Below are 23047 nucleotides of genomic sequence, written 5' to 3'. Positions count from 1 at the left end.
AAAATAAATTACAATAGTCATTCCTGGACACCACCAAGGCTGAAGTTACTAGTTTTTGAAGATTGTGAGGGATGAACTGAAGAACTTTTCTAAGAAGTTTGAATCTATAGAACGAGGCTTAGATAATAGTGTTGACATGATCCTCAAAAGTGAGTCTTAAAAAACTTCAACTGGAGCCACACAAGGGAGGGCTGGGAATACCGGACTTTAAAGCGTATTACTATGCTAGTCAGTTGCAGTGGCTGTCCTACTGAACTGCGGGCAGGAACCTGCAGGAAATAGGGTACACTACCCAGGACATCGACCGCGGGACACTCCATACACTGTTACTGCCAAAAAGTAAACTTCCCACCTGTACACCACCACTACTTAAAACCACGCTTCAGTGTTGGAAGAAAGCGTTGATGTACATGTCCCGCTCTATTCCTTATGCTGGTATGCTGGACGAGCAGCGGGTTGGGCGGGCGAGAGGGGGGTAGGAGCATAAGGGAAACGGCGAGGGGAATAGGGAAAAAATGAAAAAGACTTACATCCAGACATCCCCATTGCGCTCTTCTGCTCTTCACTGCAAGAGGGCATAGGCTCCCAGAATGCCCGGCTGCCAATCCTGAAGCTGCTCCCACGAATGACAGCAGCTTCAGGATTGGCCTGAGTGCCGTCGATTTGTGCTCCTGGACAGACTGGGAGTCTGTGCCTGCTCTCACCAATCCAGCTTTCAATGCATATGATTGTTTGGTCAGCCTGAGACGGCCAGCCAAACCGACATGTGCAGGGAAAGGAGTACACTACCACTCCCCTCAGTGCCTGTCACCCCCAGGCACCGCCCCCAAAACTCCTCAGGAAAGTAAAAATGAAGCGAGTTTCATGTCCCCCACCCCCACCCCCAATATCCTGCCATTTTTTGGGGGGGGGGGGGGGGGCAACACGTCTCGGCCATAGGGGAGGAGCCGCTGCTGTTCTTAGTGCTGTTATAACAAATCATTAGACTAAGTTTATGATCAACTGGATATTCAACAGTTGTACATCATGAACAAGTCATGGACAAATAAAGAATAGTAATAAAATCACCACAATTCATTAAAACAGTGTAAACTGAACCTAGGAAATGCAAAAACAGTTCTTAATCTCCCAGAGGTACTCTGTAACCCTCTCTTCCCACCTTGCATTTGCAAAACACTTCATTCTATCATATAGGGCCTTGCTTTTGCAGCCCCATAGAAACCACTATGTGTCCATCATCATTCTTACTGCCATGGCAAGGCCATCCAAATCTACAACTTTTTTGTGTACGGCCCCAAGACAACATGAGCCAGCTCCTCCCCCCTCCGCAGCATGAGGCCAGTAAAGTTCCCAATGGACCAAGGTCCAGCAGCACTGGAGGGGCCAAGTAAGAGAGACTTTAGAAGGAATTGTTATCTCTGGTGGCCAGCACCTGCCCTGGCCTTGAGAATTTTCAAGCAGACCTGCTTGTTATATGTTGATGCAAGCTTCAGAGGATGGGGGCCATGCTGTACTGGATGAAAGGTAACAAGCTGAGCTGTGACCTGCCCTAGGCCTAGCCTGTGCCAGAACCAACTACCAAATCTAGACATTAGTGTTCTAAGATGTTCAGTAATTACTGGTATAATGTAATGTTCATAGCCTCAGTAGAGAAACCTACTCATATATGTTAGGAGATACCATTCTGCACCGTGGGTGACGGTGCATAGCTGCCCTGGCATTAAGCACGGGTTATTAAAAACAAAGTTGTTTTAAATTTAAGGAGCAACACATAATTAAGAATACCCTCCATGTTTCTGAGTGACTGCACTTTTATACAAAGAGAAATTGGAGATTTGCAGACAGCGCGGTTGCTAATAAGCTATGTTTAGGGACTATGTGGTCAGCTAGGTAAGGTAGTCTTCGCTACAGGCCTATTAGCAACCATATAAAGCAGTAGGGAGAAGCTTAGACCCTAAGCCAGTTAGGGGGAAAGGGATTTCAGTAGTTGTTAACGTCACTCTCTGCAGAAGTAGTTTTCTATTAAAAAAAAACAAAAATTAACATGCTGTACTCCGATGTCCTGTGGACAACAAGCAAATTTCATCTGTGTGCTCAGGAATCTTGTGCATTAAACTGAAATGTGTTAAATAATAACAAGATTTGATGCCAGTTTCCTGTTTGCAAAGTACAATATTTCTATTGACACTGAACCATTACGCTTCGAAGTATGGATTCGTTTTTAGAACAGCGAAAATTATCCCCATTTCAGCCTAAGCTTCGAAGTATGGATTCGTTTTTAGAACAGCAAAAATGATCCCCATTTCAGCCTAAACATCCTTTAAGTTTTTCTCCTGAAATATCAAAATGTTGACAGTTAGCAGCTTGTTTGAGGGATATCATATGAAGACAATAATGCTGGTCAAAGTAAATGTCAAATATTGTGTTCTTCGGACCTGCTGGTTTCCTCATACAGACTCTTGTTCTTCCTAGCTTTGCATTTCCCAAGAGAAAGCCGGAAGCATGAGGTAACTGCTGTGAAAATATCCAGCCGTGGCGCTGAGTGGTGCGATTTCAGTCATATTGTCTCATAAGAACGCTGCACTATGACACATATCCCTATTCAACTGGCATGTCCCGCTCTCTCAATTAGGATTTGGCCGCACACGCTGTCCCTGACCAGCCACTATAACACTGGCATTCAAACCCTTCGGCCATCTTGGTAAGGTCTTCCTTTGTTGGATTTCCCTGTAGCACGAGTCCCCTTCTCCCGGGGGCACGTTTGATGCTGAAGGAGTCAGGGTGGAGGTGCAGGAAAGCAGTGGAGGTGGTATTCCGCCTCACGCAACGACCATGCCCAGAGCATATTGCTTGGCTGCAAAGAGTGGCGCTGCTGGTCACATTTAGGATGTATGGGCCCAGAATATGATCCACATACATTTTCACTGCCAGGCAGGACTCCTATAGGAAACAAAAGAGAAAACCTATTAGTAACAGAAGTGTCTCACATCTGTGAGATATGCAGATTACTAGAAATAGAGGCCATTTCGACACAGAGCAATTTATACCTGCACAGCTCTGGACATGAGCTACGGTGTTGAGGGCAGCTGTCTGCTCGACCTAAAATACCACCAGACTGTGAAAAAGAGGCGTGTAGAAGGTTCTTGCTTTCTTGCTCACAGCCATCCATTTTGTTGTTTGTTATTGTGCCTCCATGCCCGGCTCTCCACCCCGCCCCCGCCTCCCAGCTGCTCCTCCCTCCCACGGCTACTGCAGGCTCCCCTCTCCTGTGGTAGCGCTGTGACCGTCCTGATCCGATCAGAAGCGGTCGCTCCTCACGCTGCTCCCAGCTCCCAGCTCCCTGCTGATTGGTATCGTAGGGCCAGACTGCAAAATTAATACCTGCTAGCTCGCATTGCTCACGAAACCAGTAGTGCCTGACTGCACATTTATTTGTATAATAGCGCTATAGTGCGAAAGTGCGCTTTCTATATCATTGTACTGTGCTGTGCTGCCTTTGCCTAATTATTTGTCTTGTGCCTGATTGTGCCGGTGCCATTGCCAATTTGTTCGCTTTTTCATTGCTTGTGCCCCAATCCTCTTTCGCTTTTGGCTCGCAGCCATCCATTTTGTTGTTTGTTATTGTGCCTCCCTGCCCGGCTCTCCACCCCGCCCCCGCATCCCAGCTGCTCCTCCCTCGCCCCTCCACCATCCACATATGACAGATGCCTTTGCGCGCAGCGTTCACGCGCAGCGGTCGCGCCCCATGCGCACCAAAGGTAAGCCCGTCTACGCCCGTCCGCGCCTGGACCGCGCCCAGCGCCAGACCCCCTGGCCCCCGCAATACCCAATTCGCCCGCATAACGTACGACGCCACAACCCTCTCAGCCCTTAACCCCGGCCGACCACCAAAACTGCTACCAAGCTGCCCCAGGACACACCCATGGACCTTTCTCCTGCCACTCCTGCAAATTCGACCTCATCAGGACCCACACCAAAACCAAATCCTCTAACTCCAGACATAATTCTGACTCTAACCACCTGAAGTGCATCCTGTTGAACACCCGCTCGCTCCACAGACACTCCATTGAACTCTGGAACCTACTCGGCACTAGTTTACCGGACGTCGCCTTCCTTACAGAAACCTGGATGAATGCCTCATCAGCGCCCGACATCGCCATAGCCATTCCGGACGGCTACAAGATCATCCGAAAGGACCGCATCAACCAAACAGGAAGAGGCATCGCCATCGTCCATAGGAACACCATCCGCATCACAGCCAGCTCCGACCATAACCTCGCTAACGCCGAACACCTTCACTTCCAGATCCACACCAACCCCAGGACCACACTCAGAGGCACCCTCATCTACAGACCACCAGGACCCCGCACACAATTCAGTGAAGACATCACTGACTTCATCAGCCCACATGCCCTCACCTCCGAGAGCTACATTCTACTAGGAGACCTCAACTTCCATTTGGAAAAGAAAAATGACAGCAACACCACCTCCCTTCCGGACAACCTGAACAATCTCGGACTCAAACAACTTGTTGACACCCCCACCCACCTTGCCGGACACACGCTCGACCCTATCTTCACCTCCAGCAAGCACATCTCCTCCGATCACTCCACAGCCCTCCATTGGACGGACCACAGCTGCGTTCACTTCAGCTACCAAAACCCCCCTGCCATATCATCGGACCCAAACCAAGCAGCCACCAACCTCACACAATGGATCACCCACAGCGCCGACGAACTAGCACCCTTGAAGAACCATCTTTTCAAGCAAGGTAGCAAAAAAGCCCCCTGGTTCAACGATGACCTTAATAAATCCAAGAAGATCTGTCGGACTCTCGAGAAAGCCTGGAGAAAAAACACAAACACTGACAACCTGGCCACCTTCAAGAACGGCACCCGCAAACACCACCAACTGATCCGATCCACCAAGAAATCAGCATTCAAGGATCGACTTGACAACAATGCCCAAAACAGCAAGGAACTATTCAACATCGTCAAAGAATTTACCAACCCCACCGCCGGCACCAACGACATCACTCCCTCCCAAGACCTCTGCGACTCTCTATCCTCATTCTTCTACAACAAAATCGCCGATATACATAACAGCTTTGAAAACCAGTCCGAACACCAGCCCACTCCACCCACCTCCGAACCAAAACCGCACTCTAACAACCTGTGCGCCTGGAACCCAATCACCACCGAAGACACCATCCGCCTTATGAACTCCATCCACTCGGGATCGCCAACCGACCCATGCCCCCACCACATTTTCAACAAAGCAGCCTCCATCATCGCACCCCATCTCCGCGATGTCATCAACTGTTCCTTCAACTCCGCTACCTTCCCGGAAAGCTGGAAACATGCCGAACTCAGCGCCCTTCTGAAGAAACCCACAGCAGATCCCACTGAACTTAAGAACTACCGCCCCATCTCGCTCCTCCCATTCCCTTCCAAAGTCATTGAGAAAGCTGTCAACAGTCAACTTCCTCGAATCCAACAAATCCCTCGACCCTTCACAGTCCGGCTTCCGGGCCAAACACAGCACCGAAACCGCCCTCATCGCAGCAACAGACGACATTCGAACACTACTGGACAACGGAGAAACAGTTGCCCTCATCCTACTCGACCTCTCCGCAGCCTTCGACACAGTCTGTCATAGCACCCTCATACAACGCCTCAGCAACATCGGAATACAAGGGAAAGCATTGGACTGGATCATGTCGTTCCTCGCCGGAAGAACTTAAAGAGTCCGCCTCCCCCCTTTTAGATCAGAGGCCACCGAAGTCATCTGCGGCGTACCACAAGGATCATCACTCAGTCCCACCCTCTTCAATGTATACATGAGTCCCCTCGCATCCATTGCACGCCAACACAACCTCAACATTATCTCCTACGCAGACGACACTCAGCTGATCCTATCCCTCACCAAAGACCCAAACACCGCCAAAACCAACCTACACGAAGGGAGAAAAGACGTAGCCGAGTAGATGAAGAACAGCCGTCTAAAACTAAATTCGGACAAAACGGAAGTCCTCATCTTAGGATCTTCCCCCTCTGCCTCGGACGACTCTTGGTGGCCACCAGCCCTGGGAACCGCACCCAGACCTACGGATCACACACGTAACCTTGGCTTCATCCTGGACTCCTCCCTCTCGATGACCAGACAAGCCAACGCCGTCTCATCATCTTGCTTCAACATCCTCCGGATGCTCAAAAAAATCTTCCGTTGGATCCCCACCGAAACAAGAAAGACGGTCACCCACGCACTGGTCACCAGCCGACTGGATTACGGAAACACCCTCTAAGCCGAAACCACAGCCAAACTACAGAAAAAACTCCAACGAATCCAAAACGCCTCAGCCAGACTCATATTGGACATCCCTCGGCAAGCTCACATTTCTGACCACCTAAAGACCTCCATTGGCTCCCCGTCAACAAGAGAATAGCGTTCCGCCTCCTCACCCACGCACACAAAGCCCTCTACGACCAAGGACCCGATTGCCTCAACACGCGACTGTCCTTCTACACCCCCTCCCGCCAACTACGATCGTCCAATCAAGCCCTCACCGCTATTCCGCGCATCCATAAATCCACCATGGGGGGAAGATCCTTCTCCTACTTAGCGGCCAAAACCTGGAATTCTCTCCCCACCCACCTCCGCCTTACACAGAACCACCTCGCCTTCAGAAAGCAACTAAAAACTTGGATATTCGATAAGTAAAGCACCCCCCCTCCCTCAAGCGCCTTGAGACCCTCTGGGTGAGTAGTGCGCTATACAAATCTCCGAACTTGAACTTGAACTTGGTGTTAGATTATTTGGTCACTGTAAGAGTGAGGTTTAGCATATTGAGGACCAGATTTACTAACCTTTCACACACCATAAAGGCAACTTGCTGCACTGCACTGCGTTGCGTTGGTGAAAGGGAGAGAGTGGAAATGTGCAGTATCTACCAAGATATGGTGCACTTCTCTCTCATAGCGCTGGTGTACTTCAGGCAGCCTAGCGCCAACTTAGGAACCCTTGCACCACAGTGCAAAGGTACCTGTATTACAAGGAGAATTGTTTTTGTGTAGGAAGGGTTAACGTCCTGCACAAAAACAATCCCTCGAGCGAGGCGTTTCCTCTTTCTATGGGTGCTACAGAATACAGCAGACATGTAAATAAACGTAAATAACGAGGAGAAAAAAATATTTTTCTCCGTTTTTTACCATCTGGGAGCAGTTACGATTCCACGCAATCCCAGGTTTTTGAATCTTTGTAAATTTGGGATTGCATAAACTTCATGGGAAGATGAACTGGAACAACCATGCTCCACCCATGGTACTTATTAGAAAAACAACAATGGTCCCATGCATCATAGAATAAAGCTTACCAATGAATACAGTCACAATGGACTCTGTATTAGTCAAAGTCAAAGTCAAAAGCCAGCTTTATTCGATTACTTAAAATCATAAAAGCAACAAGATAATACAATTTATACAATTTTTTTTTTTTTTTACATATCATATATTTCATATAGTTAAAAACAATTAAAAGATCAGTCACCAAAGATAATATAAGTCCAATCAATAAATTAGACGTTGGTACAAAAACAATAAATTCGCAATGTGAAAATAAGAAGAATAATTGATTTAAAGAATGTTAACAGAGTCTGCAATATAGTAAGGTCACCCTTCCAAGTGCTTCGGGGCTAGCTTCCTGGTTTTCGTACGCATAGCTGCGACCAGGAAGCTAGCAACCCCGAAGATTATCCTGGTGCTACCTAGTAACTGTAAATAAAGTAGTGCTGGGCGTACTTGCATAAAGCCTGCTTCCCTTAGGATAGGGACCAAGTACAATTTTCTACTCTTCTTAAAATGTTCACAAAACATTACACAATGTATAAGGGACTGCTCTGAAAAGTTATCACAGCTGCATGGGATTGACTCATCTGGGACCCCCCATACAGGGAAGACTCCTAAAGAGTACTGTATAATGTTGAACCTAAATCTAATAAGAAGATGTTGATGGTATGGGCGGCTTACAATTATTAGATAAGGTTCAATCGAGGGCGTAGTCAGGAGGAGGAAATTGGCTCTAGCTCTAGGTTTGGTCAACTCCTCACTCTCCCTCTTTAGCGATGCCCTCCTCAGGAAGTTATCTTTGATCCATTTCACGTCCCCCTTGCAGATTGTATTTGGGTGGCTGAAAAGGATGGGCCTGCCAAGACTTCTCAGAGAGACCTTTACATAAGCCAACCACGGGATCTTTGAGACATTATCCAGCGCCATGCCGTCCCTAAGAATGGTGTGGTTAAGTCTAATATCTGTATTAAAGTGACTTGTCTAGCCGGACAGTGGTCAGAATGTATTTAATTAAAGCAACAAAATAAAGATAGAATATCCTTCGACAGTCTCACGTTGTGGGGCACAAGCCTGTACCTCATTTAAACACAAACAATTTAGTACATTCAAAGTGAAAAGGAAAGGGCTTTTAGGCAAAAAGCTCAAGTTGTTCTTTAAATCTTGATATGAATAGATATTTTGAAATGTGCCATTACATCAACAAGGTACACAATATATACACTGTATAAGGCACACAAATTGGTCGACGGCGTTTCGATCCCACTTTTAAATCAAAGGGATCATCATCAGGACATATGATATGTGCCTAATAATTGCAAGCCCCTAAAACCTAAAAAGGAAAATGAGAGAGGAAAGCGGAAAATTTCAAGGCATTATAAACTTCGGTTGGGTTCTGAAATCACAACGTTTTAATAAGTGCTCGAAGGTGCCACTAAATAGATCGACAGACTGGCTATGGTGATATACTCGTTGTGCACGAGTGGCAAGAGACTGTGATAAGACAGAAATTTGGCATCAGTAATTGACTACTGTGATTATTGGTAGTTCCCGTGGGTGGGAAACTCCTATCGTGATTGAGGTAGAATGGCCTAGAAAAGTAAGTTCCACGTGGGCGAGGAACTAACGTGAATGTAGCCTATGCTGATTCCAAGGACCGCCCTTAGGTTGGATAAGTTGCGGCAGCCACAACGACGGGTCCACAGTGATCATGCCGGGTGAATTCGGCGGACTATTTTTAGGCTTCGGGCAGTCACGGGCGGCGGGCGAGTGATTTATAAAATCTCGGAGCAGTGGAAAAATTGAATAAAGTAAAATTGAAACGGCGCAGTGTAGTAGGAAGCTCACCATGTCAATTCAACGGCTTGGGATTCAATTTGGGGAGGCAGTCACCTGTGGGCAGTAACAGTGGAAAATTGGATAGGGAAAATGACGGAGAGCGGAGGTTCCGTGTGGGATAGGGGTTACAGAGGATCTTACCGGAGTCAGGACTGGTCAGGCAGAGTCGGGGGTTCCGATCAGTTGCAGTTGCTCGGGGTACCTGTGAATTGGATAGGAACGGATGTTGAACATTGTGGGGATGGGAGGGAGAGGATGGCTGGAGTCTGGTTGCTAGAGAGGGGCTTACCGGATCAGTCGGTATTGCGGCCTGCTCGGCAATGCGATCAGCAGTGTGCTACTGCCTAAGCAGAACGCGCTCTTATTAGTCAAAGGAGGCACAATGAAAAGAGAAGAAGGCGCTGGGACCGGGTGAGATTATGGCGGCCATATTGGAGTGGAGGGGATGATATGGAATAGGGGTGAAAGTGATTTCAAGTAAATAATAGTGGTGCCCGTGAAGTGATTTGTGATGTGATACTTAAGTAAACAAGGTTAAAAAGGGGATATATATACACAGGAACACAGCAAAGAGAAGGCATCCACATAGTTTCTTACATAGTAAAATACAGTCCAGAATTATCTGAAATTTTGTAAATAAACACTGTGAAAAGGAAGCACCGGTTAGACCAAATTAGTCCAGTCTTCCTGAAGGTTCAGTCCAGTGTTTAAGCTGTCCGTTCTCATGATCCATTTTAGCTCCTCTTTGTTAAGCAGTCTTGTGAGGTCACCTCCTCTCGGTGGGAGGGTGACCTGATTAATCACTGTCCAGCGCACATCATTCTCATTGTGCTCTTTCTCAGTAAAATGTTCAACAAGGGGGGCATTTGCTGTTTTGCAGCGGATCCTGCTACGATGCTGTGAAATCCGTAGTTTTATCTTCTGTGTTGTCTGCCCCACATAGATCTTGTTGCAGGGGCAGTAATAGCATAGATCACATTACAGCTATTACAGTTCGTGAAGGTTTTGCGCTCATTTTTTACATTCTCAAAGACAAATTCATTACCCTCAATACATGACACACATACAATACAGGAACCACATTTGTGGTGACCCTTGACAGGGGGGAGAGACCAGTGGTCATTCAAAGTGGTATTTGCGGTTGTTGTTACTGGCAAAGCAGCCCTAACAAGTTGATCCCTTAAGCTCTTATTTTTCTTGAATGCAAACAATGGAGTTTCTAATTCTAATGACCCTGAGTTAAGGATGAGCCAATTCTTTTTGATGGACTTGCGCACTTTGTTAGAGATCGAGGAGAAGGTGATAATACATACCAGTTTTTCTGTAGATTTCTTGGGTTTGGGTTCTAGCAGTGTTTCGCGAGGGCAATACCACGCCTTCTTCATTGCATTTTTAACCAAGCGGCGAGGGTATCCCCTATACTGTAGTTTCTCAGATAAGGTATTTGCTTCTGTAAAGTAGTCAATTTTTTGGAAGCAATTCCTTCTCAGTCTGAGGAATTGAGAGTAGGGAAGGCTATCTCTAAGTGCCCTGGGGTGGCAACTTTGGTAGCTAAGTAAAGTATTTCTTTCGGTCGGTTTACGAAAAAGAGAGGTGTACAGGAGACCATCCTTATGTTGAATGCATAGGTCAAGAAAAGGTATACTGATTTTACTATATGAAAGGGTGAAAGTAAGACCACTACAGTTGTTATTTAGCCACCCCAGGCCTACCCTACTCTCAATTCCTCAGACTGAGAAGGAATTGCTTCCAAAAAATTGACTACTTTACAGAAGCAAATACCTTATCTGAGAAACTACAGCATAGGGGCTACCCTCGCCGCTTGGTTAAAAATGCAATGAAGAAGGCGTGGTATTGCCCTCGCGAAACACAGAATGTCAGGGCGCGCTGCCATGCAGGGCCAGTCAGGGGTGAGCCACTGGCGCAAAACCTAAACGTAGCAGGTGCCCACTACTTGCTGGGCAACTGGAAACACACAAGACCTGAACGGTGCAGCTGCCCACTAATTGCTGGGCAGCTGGGAACTTCAAAACGTCAACAGGGTCCTCACTGACCCTTAGGCGCCAACTGCGCCAACTGTTAGAGCCACACAGGCTCTGAGCATATCACATGCCCCAGACGTTGGAGCCACACAGGCTCTAAAACTATATATGCACCATGGAGCCCTCAGGCTCTGAACACCATGGCACCTCGAGCCTCGCTGGGCTCGTGAATCAACATAGGGGCGGGAGCCTCTCGGGGCTCCAAAGAACAAAGCATGCCCTCAGAACCTCTCTCAGGCTCTCCTTCCACGTTGGGGCGACCCACTGTCAACCGGGGCCGCCCTTGAAGCCCTCGTGGCTTCCTACTGACAACAAGCGCGAGATCGCGCTACTGGGTGGGGGGGGGGGCACCGACAATGTGTCCCAGCGCCCCTCCCTTCTCTTCTGCACCACTCACCGGTTCTCCGGCGATCAGCGGCTCTCCTCACTCGGAGCTCCCCCAGCACACGGGAGCCCCACAACCGCCCATCCCTCTGGTTCTCCTCTTTCCGCCTCCGGGCAGGCAGAAAATCCGGTCTCCCCCTGCACACGGGAGACCGGAAGGCAGATCTCCCAATCAGGGCGCGGCTCTCCAAACGAGCCCCTCGTGACGCGGCAACCTCTTCTGGCCAATCCACCAATCGGAGCGCGGCGCTCCGAGACAAACCTCCACCAGCGGCCCAATCACTTCGCGGCCTCACAGGGCGAGCCTCCCAGGCCCGCCAATCACAGCGCGGCATCTCCGGCGGCCATGACACACAGCTCGGGCCGCGGCGGTGAACAAAGGGGCATAACAAGGGGTGGACACCCTCGCCCTTAAAATAAAAATAGAGAAGCGAGGTGGGCACTCGCAAAACGATCACATCAGCGGGCAAAGTCGCAGGGTAGGCACCTGCCAATCCTCACGCAAAATGCGTGACGGCGACACGCTCGCCCTTCAGCCAAAAACTCTCTCAAGCGCTAGGAGACAAAATAAAGCGCTTCCATCGCGCTGGGGGCACTGGTAGCACCCACAGGCCCTTAGAAATGACCCCTTGTTAGACGGGTCGGCCGAGAATAAGGGGAGAGGTCTCCGGGGAGAGCCGTCTCCAGCGATCGTACAGACGAGTAACTTCCCCCCCACAGATGTACACCACACAAGGATAAGGTTTAACGTTCTTTATAAGCAATTCTTTAAGTACGGTGAAACGGTACAAGGAGGTCTGGACTCAGGGGTCCCCTCGGTTCTAGTCTCTTTGGTTGGAAAAAGGGGTAGCGGGACAGTCTTGTTACCAATCTGGTAGATGCGGTGATAGATGGATAGCTCACAATCCTCGAGCTCGGTGGTCTAGGTGATCGGGCCGCGGCGGAGCCAGCAGGTCCCGAGACGGGTGAAGGTAGCGACGGTCCGCAGCGGAGCCAGCAGGTCCCGATGAAGGTGGTAGTTCCAAACGGTCCGCGGCCACGCCAGCAGGTCCCGATGATGATGAAGGTTTCAGAAGGTTGCGGCAGCGCCAGCAGGCAGGACGATAGTTCGCAAGGCAGGGCTACGGCAGCGCCGGTAGTCCGTCAAGGATGAGTTCTTCACTGCGTCTCTCGACTCCAGGATACAACTGCCTTCCTGCTCTGGAGCTGCCCCAGTTATAGGTCTGGCCCCCTTTGATGTCCGGACCCTCGCACTTGGAGGTCGGGAGGTCCGGGATGAGGGAGTCCAGACACCCAGCAGGGGGGTGGAGCCAGTGCCCGGGGGAGCTGGGGCGATCGGCACCTGGCGGGGAAGAGCCATCGACACCTCTTTCTCCCATTGACCTGCCAAGTAGTCCGCTCACCTCCTGGGTGGATGGTGGTGCCGGGATGTCGGGGCCTGGCCAGGCCCAGGGTTAGGGTCGATCGGAGGCCACGCGGCCTCGTGGTGCTGTGTCCAAGATGGCGCCCAAGCCGGGCGAGGGGGCCGGTGGTGATTCGGGTCCATGATGTGGAGATGTCCAGGGGCAGGGGTCCCATATGAGACGGGAAACGGGTGGTTGTTGCGTGTCACACCTGAAGAGCCGGGCTCGGGCCCGGTCGTGCATGGAGGGAGCAAGCCCTTCACGTGGCCTGTCCAACATGCGTCCCCCCCAGCTGAAGGCGGGGAGAGTCACCCATCCTCTTGGAGACTCTCCTCGTCGAGGCGGAAGAAGCGGGACAGGCCATCTGCGTTGGCGTGATCCTGTCCGGGCCGATGTTCCACAGTGAAGTCCATCCCCTGCAGGGAGATGGACCAACGCAATAGTTTTGGGTTTTCCCCCCGCATCTGCATTAGCCATTGCAGGGGCCGATGATCGGTCTGTACCCGGAAGTGGGTACCGAAGAGATAAGGCCGGAGCTTTTTGAGGGCCCACACCACTGCGAAGGCCTCCCTCTCGATGGTGCTCTAGCGTTGCTCTCGGGCCAGGAGACGTCTGCTGATGAAGGCCACTGGTTGGTCAAGTCCTTCGGGGTTCAGCTGGGACAGGACTGCCCCAATGCCATGGTCGGAGGCGTCCGTTTGGACGATAAATTCCCGACTGTAGTCGGGGCCTGGAGCACAGGGGCGGAGCACATGGCGGCCTTCAGCTTCTCGAAGGCCGTTTGACAGTCTGGGGTCCAGTTGACCTTCTTTGGTTGGTTTTTGGATGTGAGTTCCGTGAGGGGCCCCACAATGCTGCCATAGTCCCTCACGAACCGCCGGTAGTAGCCTGTGAGCCCCAAGAAGGCGCGGACCTCGGTCTGGGTGATGGGGGGCTGCCACGACTGGATGGCAGCGATTTTGAGTTGCAGCGGGGCCACCAGACCGCTTCCCACCTGGTGCCCGAGGTAGGTCACGGACCCCTGGCCAATTTGACATTTGCTGGCCTTGATCGTGAGGCCGGCTCGTTGGAGGGCCTGCAGAACCTCTCGGAGGTGGTTGAGGTGGTCGGACCAGTGGCGGCTGTACACAGCAATATCGTCCAGATAGGCGGCGCTGAATTCTTCGAGTCCCGCCAGGACCTGATTTACTAGCCGCTGGAATGTTGCTGGAGCATTCTTCATGCCGAATGGCATGACCTTGAAGTGGTAGTGGCCATCAGGGGTGGAGAAGGCAGATCGTTCTTGGGCCCGGGGTGTGAGGCCGATCTGCCAGTAGCCCGCTGTCAGGTCGAAGATGCTGAGGTAGCGGGCAGCTCCCATGCGGTCGATTAGTTCATCTGCTCGGGGAATGGGATGTGCGTCGGTTCTGGTGACCGCATTCAGGCCCCGGTAGTCGACGCAGAACCGGAGCTCAGGAGTGGTGCCGGGGGCGGCCGCTTTGGGGACCAGTACCACTGGGCTGGCCCAGGGGCTGTCGGAGGGCTCGATGACCCCGAGCGTGAGCATCTTGGACACCTCCTCTTGGATGCAGGCCCGTACCCGATCTGGTACGCAGTAGGCCCGATGTCGGATAGGGGGACTGTCTCCAGTGTCTACATCGTGTAAGCACCAGGGGGTGACCCCTGGGGTGAGGGAGAACAGAGCGGCGAACTGCAGTAGGAGGTCTCGGCAGCCTTGACGCTGTTCCAGGGTGAGGGCCTCCGAGAGTCGGACCCCGTCCACGGAGCCGTCCTTCTCTCGAGTCCGTAGGAGATCAGGGAGTGGCTCGGAATCCTCTTCGGCTCCGCTGTCTGTTGCCATCAGGAGGCTGAGCTCCGAGCGCACAAAGTGGGGCTTTAGTCTATTGGCGTGGAGGACCCGGAGGGGGTTCCGTGAAGATTCCATATCGATGAGATAGGTGACAGGGCTCTTGCGCTCGACCACTTTGAAGGGCCCTGTCCATTTGTCTTGCAGGGCGCATGGTTCGGTGGGAGACATCACCCAGACCTGTTGGCCGGGTTCGAATTCGATGGAGGAGGCATTTTGATCGTACCACCTTTTCATGTCTTCCTGACTGGCCTCCAAGTTTGCTTTAGCCATTTCTCGGAACCGTCTGGTCTGGTTGCGTAGGGTCAGGAGGTACTTGAAAACATCTGGAGGGTTCTTCAGAGGGGGCATTTCCCAACCTTCTTTGACTAGGCTGAGCGGCCCTCGCACAGGGTGTCCATATAAGAGTTCGAACGGGCTGAAGCCGAGGGACTTCTGGGGGACCTCTCGATAGGCAAAGAGGAGGCACGGCAGTAGCACATCCCACTGGCGACGGAGGGGCTCTTCCAACCCCCCAATCATCCCTTTGAGCGTGCGGTTGAACCGCTCGACTAGTCCGTTCCCTTGAGGGTGATAGGGGGTCGTGAATCGGTAGGTGACCCCACACTGTTGCCAGAGGGATTTCATGTATTTTGAAATAAAGTTTGTGCCTCTGTCGCTGACGACTTCTCGGGGGAAGTCCACCCAGGAGAAGATCCCCATCAAGGCCCGGCCGACCACCGGGGCTGTCACAGTTCGCAGGGGGACAGCCTCGGGGTAGCGGGTGGCGTGGTCCACCAGTACCAGGATGAACCGATGTCCTTGTGCTGTACGGGGGTCCAGGGGCCCCACAATGTCTATTCCCACCCTCTCGAACGGGGTGGTGACAACTGGGAAAGGTTGCAGAGGTGCTTTAAGTTTGCGGCCACTCTTCCCGCTGGCCTGGCACGTGGGGCAAGACCGGCAGTGCTGGAGTACGTCGTTCCTCATCTTGGGCCAGAAAAAGTGGGTCACCAGGCGACTGTAGGTTTTGTCCTGACCCAGGTGTCCGGCCAAGGGGACATCGTGGGCCAGGTTTAGCAAGAAGTCTCTAAAGCGGAGGGGCACCACTAGCACTCGACTGGCCCCTAGCTCCGCGATTCTCTGTTCGCTGTACAGCAGGTCGTTGTCCCAATAGACCCAATGGGTTCCGGAGGTATCCCCTGCGCTCTGGGCGAGGGCTTGTTGGCGGAGTCCCTCGAGGGAGGGACAGGTCTTTTGCTCTTGGCGAAATTGTTCCTGGGTGGGCCCCCCCTCCTGACGCCACTGAGCCAGGTCGGGAAGGTCCTGAGGCTGAGCGAGCTCCTCGGGAGTTTGTTCTGGGGGGACGGCATGGTCGGTGTCTTCTACTGGAGCGACCGGGGGAGGAGGTGCCGGCCATTCAGGTTCTTCGGGTCGGGGGATGGCACGGGCGGCCATGGACCGGGTGGTTACGCACGCCCAGTCCGGGAGGCCCAACATCCCCAGGTGCTCTCTTCGCTCTACGGCGGCCCACGGGGAACTCTCCAGATCATTTCCCAGGAGGCAGTCTACGGGGGCATCATCTCGGACCGTCACCTTCAACATGCCGGAGACTCCTCCCCACTCGAAGGGGACGCAGGCCATCCGACATAGACTCTCCGAATTGTCGGCTGAACGGACAGGGCAGAGAACGTTCGGCAGGATCTGTTCTGGGGTCACCAGGTGACAGCGGACGGCTGTCACACTGGCCCCGGTGTCACGTAGGGCTTCGGCCCTGCGTCCATTAATGCTCACCCACTGACTGTACTTCCGGGTGTTGGCGGGTAGGGGGGCCCGCGGGACCATGTCTTTTCCCCCTAGGCACGCTAGAACCATGGCGGCTGGTTCCCATTCTTGGTGTTCTTGCTCACATTCCTCGTGGTCTTCGGAGATTTGTTCTTCCCCCAGGGCGGCGGCAGCCATGTGGCGGGGTCTCGGAGTCTGGCTCTGTGGACAATTCGGGTCATTTGCGTAGTGGCCGACTCGCTGGCATCGGTGACACGTGACATTGGCTCTGTACCCCGGGCGCGCCGGGGTGTTGCCCCGGTTGGCCGGGGGTGGGGTGCTGGCAGCGGGAGCGGCCGGGGCGTTGTCTCTTCCTCGTCCCTGGCCCCCTCCTCCTCCTCGGGGACGGTGCTGACCTTGGTTGTTCCGGTTCTGTTCATGTGACCCATTTCGGCCCACTCGGGTGATTTCCCACCGGTCAGCCTCGGCGGCGAGCTGCCGTGGGTCGGTTAATTTACTGTCGAGGAGGTGCTGCCTGAGCTCGACGAAGCAGTTGTTAGATAGATGCTCCCATACCATGAGATTGAAGAGTTGCTCGTAGGTCGTTACATTGCTTCCCTTGATCCAACCCTCGAAGGCTCGGCTGAAATAGTTCACGTACTCCACCCAAGTTGTACCCGGGATCCGGGTGCAGTCTCGGAACCTCTGGCGGTACATTTCGGGTGTGAGCCCATAGCGGGTGAGGAGGGTAGCTTTCATGTGGTCGTAGGAGGTCATCAGATGGTCTGGGAGCTGTAGCAGGGCATCGCGGCCCTCATTGACGAACCTCCCCCATAGACCAGCTCCCCAGTCGCTTCGATCGACCCGATGGGAGGTCATCGCGATCTCGTAGGCCTTGAACCATTGCTGTATGTCGTCATCTCGGAAATATTCTCGAACGACATCCTTGGGGATGTGTACTTTCTTTTCTGTTGCTCCCGGGGTGCGCGGTTGCTCGGGCACCCCTAATTCTTTGTTCTGCTTACGTAGCTCTATCTCTGCTAGTTTGCGCTCGTGTTCATACGCCAGTCTCTTCTCTTCGAGCTCTCTGTGTCTCTGTTTCTCTTCCCGTTCTTCTCGGAGCCGTAGATGTTCTAGGTTCAGTGTTTGTTCGGCTAATTTGAGTTCGCCATCCATTTTGAGCCGGGCCATTTCTAGTTCATGTAGTCTGCTTCTTTCCCGTTCTTGGATCTCGTCTTGTGAGAGGCCTGTTCTTCGCTACTCGGGGACCGTGGTGTTTTTCTCTGCTGCTGCGACATTTTGGTCCGGGGGTCTGACGGCCCCGGTTTCCGCCCATGACTCAATGGCGTGCTTGAAATCGTCTTTAGTACTCAGACCGGTGGTAGCGATACCTAGTTCAATGCAGAATTGTTTCAACTCACGATGGCTGTACTCTTCCAATTTTTCCATCTGGAATTTCTCGGTGGATCCGCTCTCTTTGGTTGTCATTGTGGTTTCGTCGTGGGGTGAGCTACTCTCTGTACGATTACGCGTTGATTCGATCGCGCCGCTGGCCACCAATGTTAGACGGACCGGGAGGGTCGGCCGAGAATAAGGGGAGAGGTCTCCGGGGAGAGCCGTCTCCAGCGATCGTACAGACGAGTAACTTCCCCCCCAGAGATGTACACCACACAAGGATAAGGTTTAACGTTCTTTATAAGCAATTCTTTAAGTACGGTGAAACGGTACAAGGAGGTCTGGACTCAGGGGTCCCCTCGGTTCTAGTCTCTTTGGTTGGAAAAAGGGGTAGCGGGACAGTCTTGTTACCAATCTGGTAGATGCGGTGATAGATGGATAGCTCACAATCCTCGAGCTCGGTGGTCTAGGTGATCGGGCCGTGGCGGAGCCAGCAGGTCCCGAGACGGGTGAAGGTAGCGACGGTCCGCGGCGGAGCCAGCAGGTCCCGATGAAGGTGGTAGTTCCAAACGGTCCGCGGCCACGCCAGCAGGTCCCGATGATGATGAAGGTTTCAGAAGGTTGCGGCAGCGCCAGCAGGCAGGACGATAGTTCGCAAGGCAGGGCTACGGCAGCGCCGGTAGTCCGTCAAGGATGAGTTCTTCACTGCGTCTCTCGACTCCAGGATACAACTGCCTTCCTGCTCTGGAGCTGCCCCAGTTATAGGTCTGGCCCCCTTTGATGTCCGGACCCTCGCACTTGGAGGTCGGGAGGTCCGGGATGAGGGAGTCCAGACACCCAGCAGGGGGGTGGAGCCAGTGCCCGGGGGAGCCGGGGGCGATCGGCACCTGGCGGGGGAGAGCCATCGACACCTCTTTCTCCCATTGACCTGCCAAGTAGTCCGCTCACCTCCTGGGTGGATGGTGGTGCCGGGATGTCGGGGCCTGGCCAGGCCCAGGGTTAGGGTCGATCGGAGGCCACGCGGCCTCGTGGTGCTGTGTCCAAGATGGCGCCCAAGCCGGGCGAGGGGGCCGGTGGTGATTCGGGTCCATGATGTGGAGATGTCCAGGGGCAGGGGTCCCATATGAGACGGGAAACGGGTGGTTGTTGCGTGTCACACCTGAAGAGCCGGGCTCGGGCCCGGTCGTGCGGGGAGGGAGCAAGCCCTTCACGTGGCCTGTCCAACACCCCTATAGCAAGAAGGGTCCACAGAAGTTCTTCAGGGGATGCAGCAAGTCCTTCTAGGCACTTTAGGCTATAACAAGCCTTGGCAAAAGCAAGAGAAAGTTCCCAGATGTCTGCAGCAGGGGACCACAGGCAAAGGTCCTCAGGGAAAGTCCATCAGGTGTCCAGGGGCTGGGCAGGGCCCAGGGATTCCCCTGGGCCCAAGCAGATTCAAGTTGAAAACAAGAAAATTTTGGAAGGGGACACAGCCCCTTCTTATACAGAGAAAAGTCTTTGAAGTCTTTGTGCAGGCAGCGTGAGAACCAGCTAGAACTGGTTTTAGGGAACTCTCTTCAGTGTCAGGGACAGAGGTGACACTCGCCCAGCGGGAGGTGGAGCCAGCATTGTGGTCAGGCAGGCACAGCCCTGGTCACTCCCAGGTGCCATCTCCTCCCACTTCCCTGGCAGCAGATGCAGCCTTTCATCCACGGGCTGACTCAGACAACCTCCTGGGGCTCCCCAGCCCCTGTCACCCTCAAACCAGACAGTCAATCCACAAGCAGGCCCAGGCACTCCTGGACCAGGCTCACCAGCCAATCACACGCCAGACACAAATTACACAAATATGCCAACTTCTAAAAGTGGCACTTCTACACTAGACACAGTCATATATCATTACGCAGCATTCAATCTCACTAGTTCGTATATATCAAACTCGCCCCTGAACTCCCCACACATCAGGAACTACCATGGGCATACATATTCCCCATTCATTCCTATGGGAGGGCAGGTAACTCACCACACATACACAGAGAGCTCAAGCACTTTACACTGTACCATAGTGAAAAAGTGCGCAGAGGCCTAAAATCACAAACACCAGGTCACATGAAACAGGCTAGGAAAAAGCAAAAAGTCTTGGGGTGGACCTGCCAAAAGGGCCGGGTCCAACATATGTGTATCATTGAGGGTAATGAATTTGTCTTTGAGAATGTAAAAAATGAGCGCAAAACCTTCACGAACTGTAATAGCTGTCATGTGATCTATGCTATTTTCTGCCCCTGCAACAAGATCTATGTGGGGCAGACAACACAGAAGATAAAACTACAGATTTCACAGCATCGTAGCAGGATCCGCTGCAAAACAGCAAATGCTCCCCTTGTTGAACATTTTACTGAGAAAGGGCACAATGAGAATGATGTGTGCTGGACAGTGATTAATCAGGTCACCCTCCCACCGAGATGAGGTGACCTCACAAGACTGCTTAACAAAGAGGAGCTAAAATGGATCCTGAGAACGGACAGCTTAAACACTGGACTGAACCTTCAGGAAGACTGGACTAATTTGGTCTAACCGGTGCTTCCTTTACACAGTGTTTATTTACAAAATGTCAGATAATTCTGGACTGTACTTTACTATGTAAGAAACTATGTGGATGCCTTCTCTTCGCTGTGTTCCTGTGTATATATATCCCCTTTTTAACCTTGTTTACTTAATTATCACATCACAAATCACTTCACGGGCACCACTTTTATTTCCTTGAAATCACTTTCACCCCTATTCCATATCATCCCCTCCACTCCAATATGGCCGTCATAATCTCACCCGGTCCCAGCGCCTTCTTCTCTTTTTATTGTGCCTCCTTTGACTAATAAGAGAGCGTTCTGCTTAGGCAGTAGCACACTGCTGATCGCATTGCCGAGCGGGCCGCAAAACCGACTGATCCGGTAAGCCCCTCTCTAGCAACCAGACTCCAACCATCCTCTCCCTCCCATCCCCGCAATGTTCAACATCCGTTCCTATCCAATTCACAGGTACCCCGAGCAACTACAACTGATCAGAACCCCCGACTCTGCCTGACCAGTCCTGACTCCGGTAAGATCCTCTGTAACCCCTATCCCACACGGAACCTCCGCTCTCCGTCATTTTCCCTATCCAATTTTCCACTGTTACTGCCCACAGGTGACTGCATCCCCAAATTGAATCCCAAGCCCTTGAATTGACATGGTGAGCTTCCTACTACACTGCGCCGTTTCAATTTTACTTTATTCAATGTTTCCACTGCGCCGAGATTTTATAAATCACTCGCCCGCAGCCCCTGACTGCCTGAAGCCTAAAAATAGTCCGCCGAATTCACCCGGCATGATCACCGTGGACCCGTCGTTGTGGCTGCCGCAACTTATCCAACCTAAGGGCGATCCTTGGAATCAGCATAGGCTACATTCACGTTAGTTCCTAGCCCGCGTGGAACTTACTTTTCTAGGCCATTCTACCTCAATCATGATAGGAGTTTTCCACCCACTGGAACTACCAATAATCACAGTAGTCAATTACTGATGCCACATTTCTGTCTTATCACAGTCTCTTGCCACTCGTGCACAACGAGTATATCACCATAGCCAGTCTGTCGATCTACTTTTTCGTGGCACCTTCGAGTACTTATTATCACGTTGTGATTTCAGAACCCAACCGAAGTTTATAATGCCTTGAAATTTTCCGCTTTCCTCTCTCATTTTCCTTTTTAGGTTTTAGAGGCTTGCAATTATTAGGCACATATCATATGTCCTGATGATGATCCCTTTGATTTAAAAGTGGGATCGAAATGCCGTCGACCAATTTGTGAGCCTTATACAGTGTATATATATTGTGTACCTTGTTGATGTAATGGCACATTTCAAAATATCTGTTCATATCAAGATTTGAAGAACAACTTAAGCTTTTTGCCTAAAAGCCCTTTCCTTTTCACTTTGAATGTACTAAAGTGTTTGTGTTTAAATGAGGTACAGGCTTGCGACCACTGCGCCTCTGGCCTGGTTGCCCCCTCGCTCCTCCACGCTCCTGCTCCAGAGCCCCTTGCCGAGTGAGATCTTCTCCGCCGCCGATAGCAGCGCCCCAGCCGCCGCAGGGCCGCCCGCTCAGCCAGACCCCGTTTTCCTGCCGCTTCCTGCCTGCGGCCCCGCCCCCTCGCCAGACGATTGGTGGACGCGACCCCGCCTCCCAGCTGACCCGCCCTCCCGGCTCCCTTCTTATGTCGCCCCCTCAGCGACCGTGCAGCGGACGCGCTCAGCGCGAGCACCGACTGAGCACCGAAGGTGCGCCAAAGGTAAGCCCGTCTGCGCCCGTACGCGCCTGGACCGCGCCCAGTGCCAGGACCCCTGGCCCGCGCAGACCCCAGCCCACCGCCGGACCTACGATACCACCGAACTCTACGCACTCAACGCCGGAAGAATCCCGGGGTGCTACCGAGCCACCCCGAGACGCACCCACGGACCCTTCTGCTGCAACGCCTACAAGTTCACCTGCATACGGACCTGCACCACTCCAGCAGTGCTCAAGACCTCGACGAGCAACAGCAGCAGCCACCTGAAATGCATCCTGCTCAACACCCGCTCCGTCCACAGACACGCCGTCGAGCTCTGGAACCTGCTCGACACTACTTCACCAGACGTCGCCTTCCTCACGGAAACCTGGATGAACGCCTCTTCAGCGCCCGACATCGCCATCGCCATCCCAGACGGCTACAAGATCATCGGAAAGGACCGCATCAACCACACCGGAGGAGGCATCGCCATCGTCCACAGGAACACCATCCGCATCACGACCAACACCGACGACACCCTCGCAACCGCCGAGCACCTGCACTTTCAGGTCCACATCAACCCCAAGACCACCCTCAGAGGCGCCCTCATCTACAGACCCCCGGGACAACGCACACCATTCAGCGAAGACATCGCCGACTTCATCAGCCCGCACGCCCTCTGCTCCGCTGACTACATCCTCCTAGGGGACCTCAACTTCCACCTGGAGAACAACAACGAACGCAACACCACCACCCTGCTGGACAACCTCGCCAAC

At 52.5% G+C, this 23047-nt stretch overlaps 1 protein-coding gene across 1 annotated transcript in view; it reads right to left on the bottom strand.

Annotated features, from left to right (window-relative positions):
• Positions 1 to 981: 981 nt before the first annotated feature.
• LOC147692661 (hyaluronidase-1-like) overlaps positions 982 to 23047 on the bottom strand; it is a 55819-nt gene continuing 33753 nt past the window's right edge. The window contains exon 4 of the mRNA XM_086938845.1: positions 982 to 2940. Within this exon, the coding sequence (XP_086794971.1) occupies positions 2629 to 2940 (312 nt within the window). The 3' untranslated portion in view covers positions 982 to 2628. The remainder of the gene's footprint in view (positions 2941 to 23047) is intronic.

This window comes from Lissotriton vulgaris, chromosome 9 (genome assembly GCF_964263255.1).
Source record: "Lissotriton vulgaris chromosome 9, aLisVul1.2, whole genome shotgun sequence".
Lineage (NCBI taxonomy): Eukaryota > Metazoa > Chordata > Amphibia > Caudata > Salamandridae > Lissotriton > Lissotriton vulgaris.
This window is presented reverse-complemented; position numbering and strand designations above follow the sequence as displayed.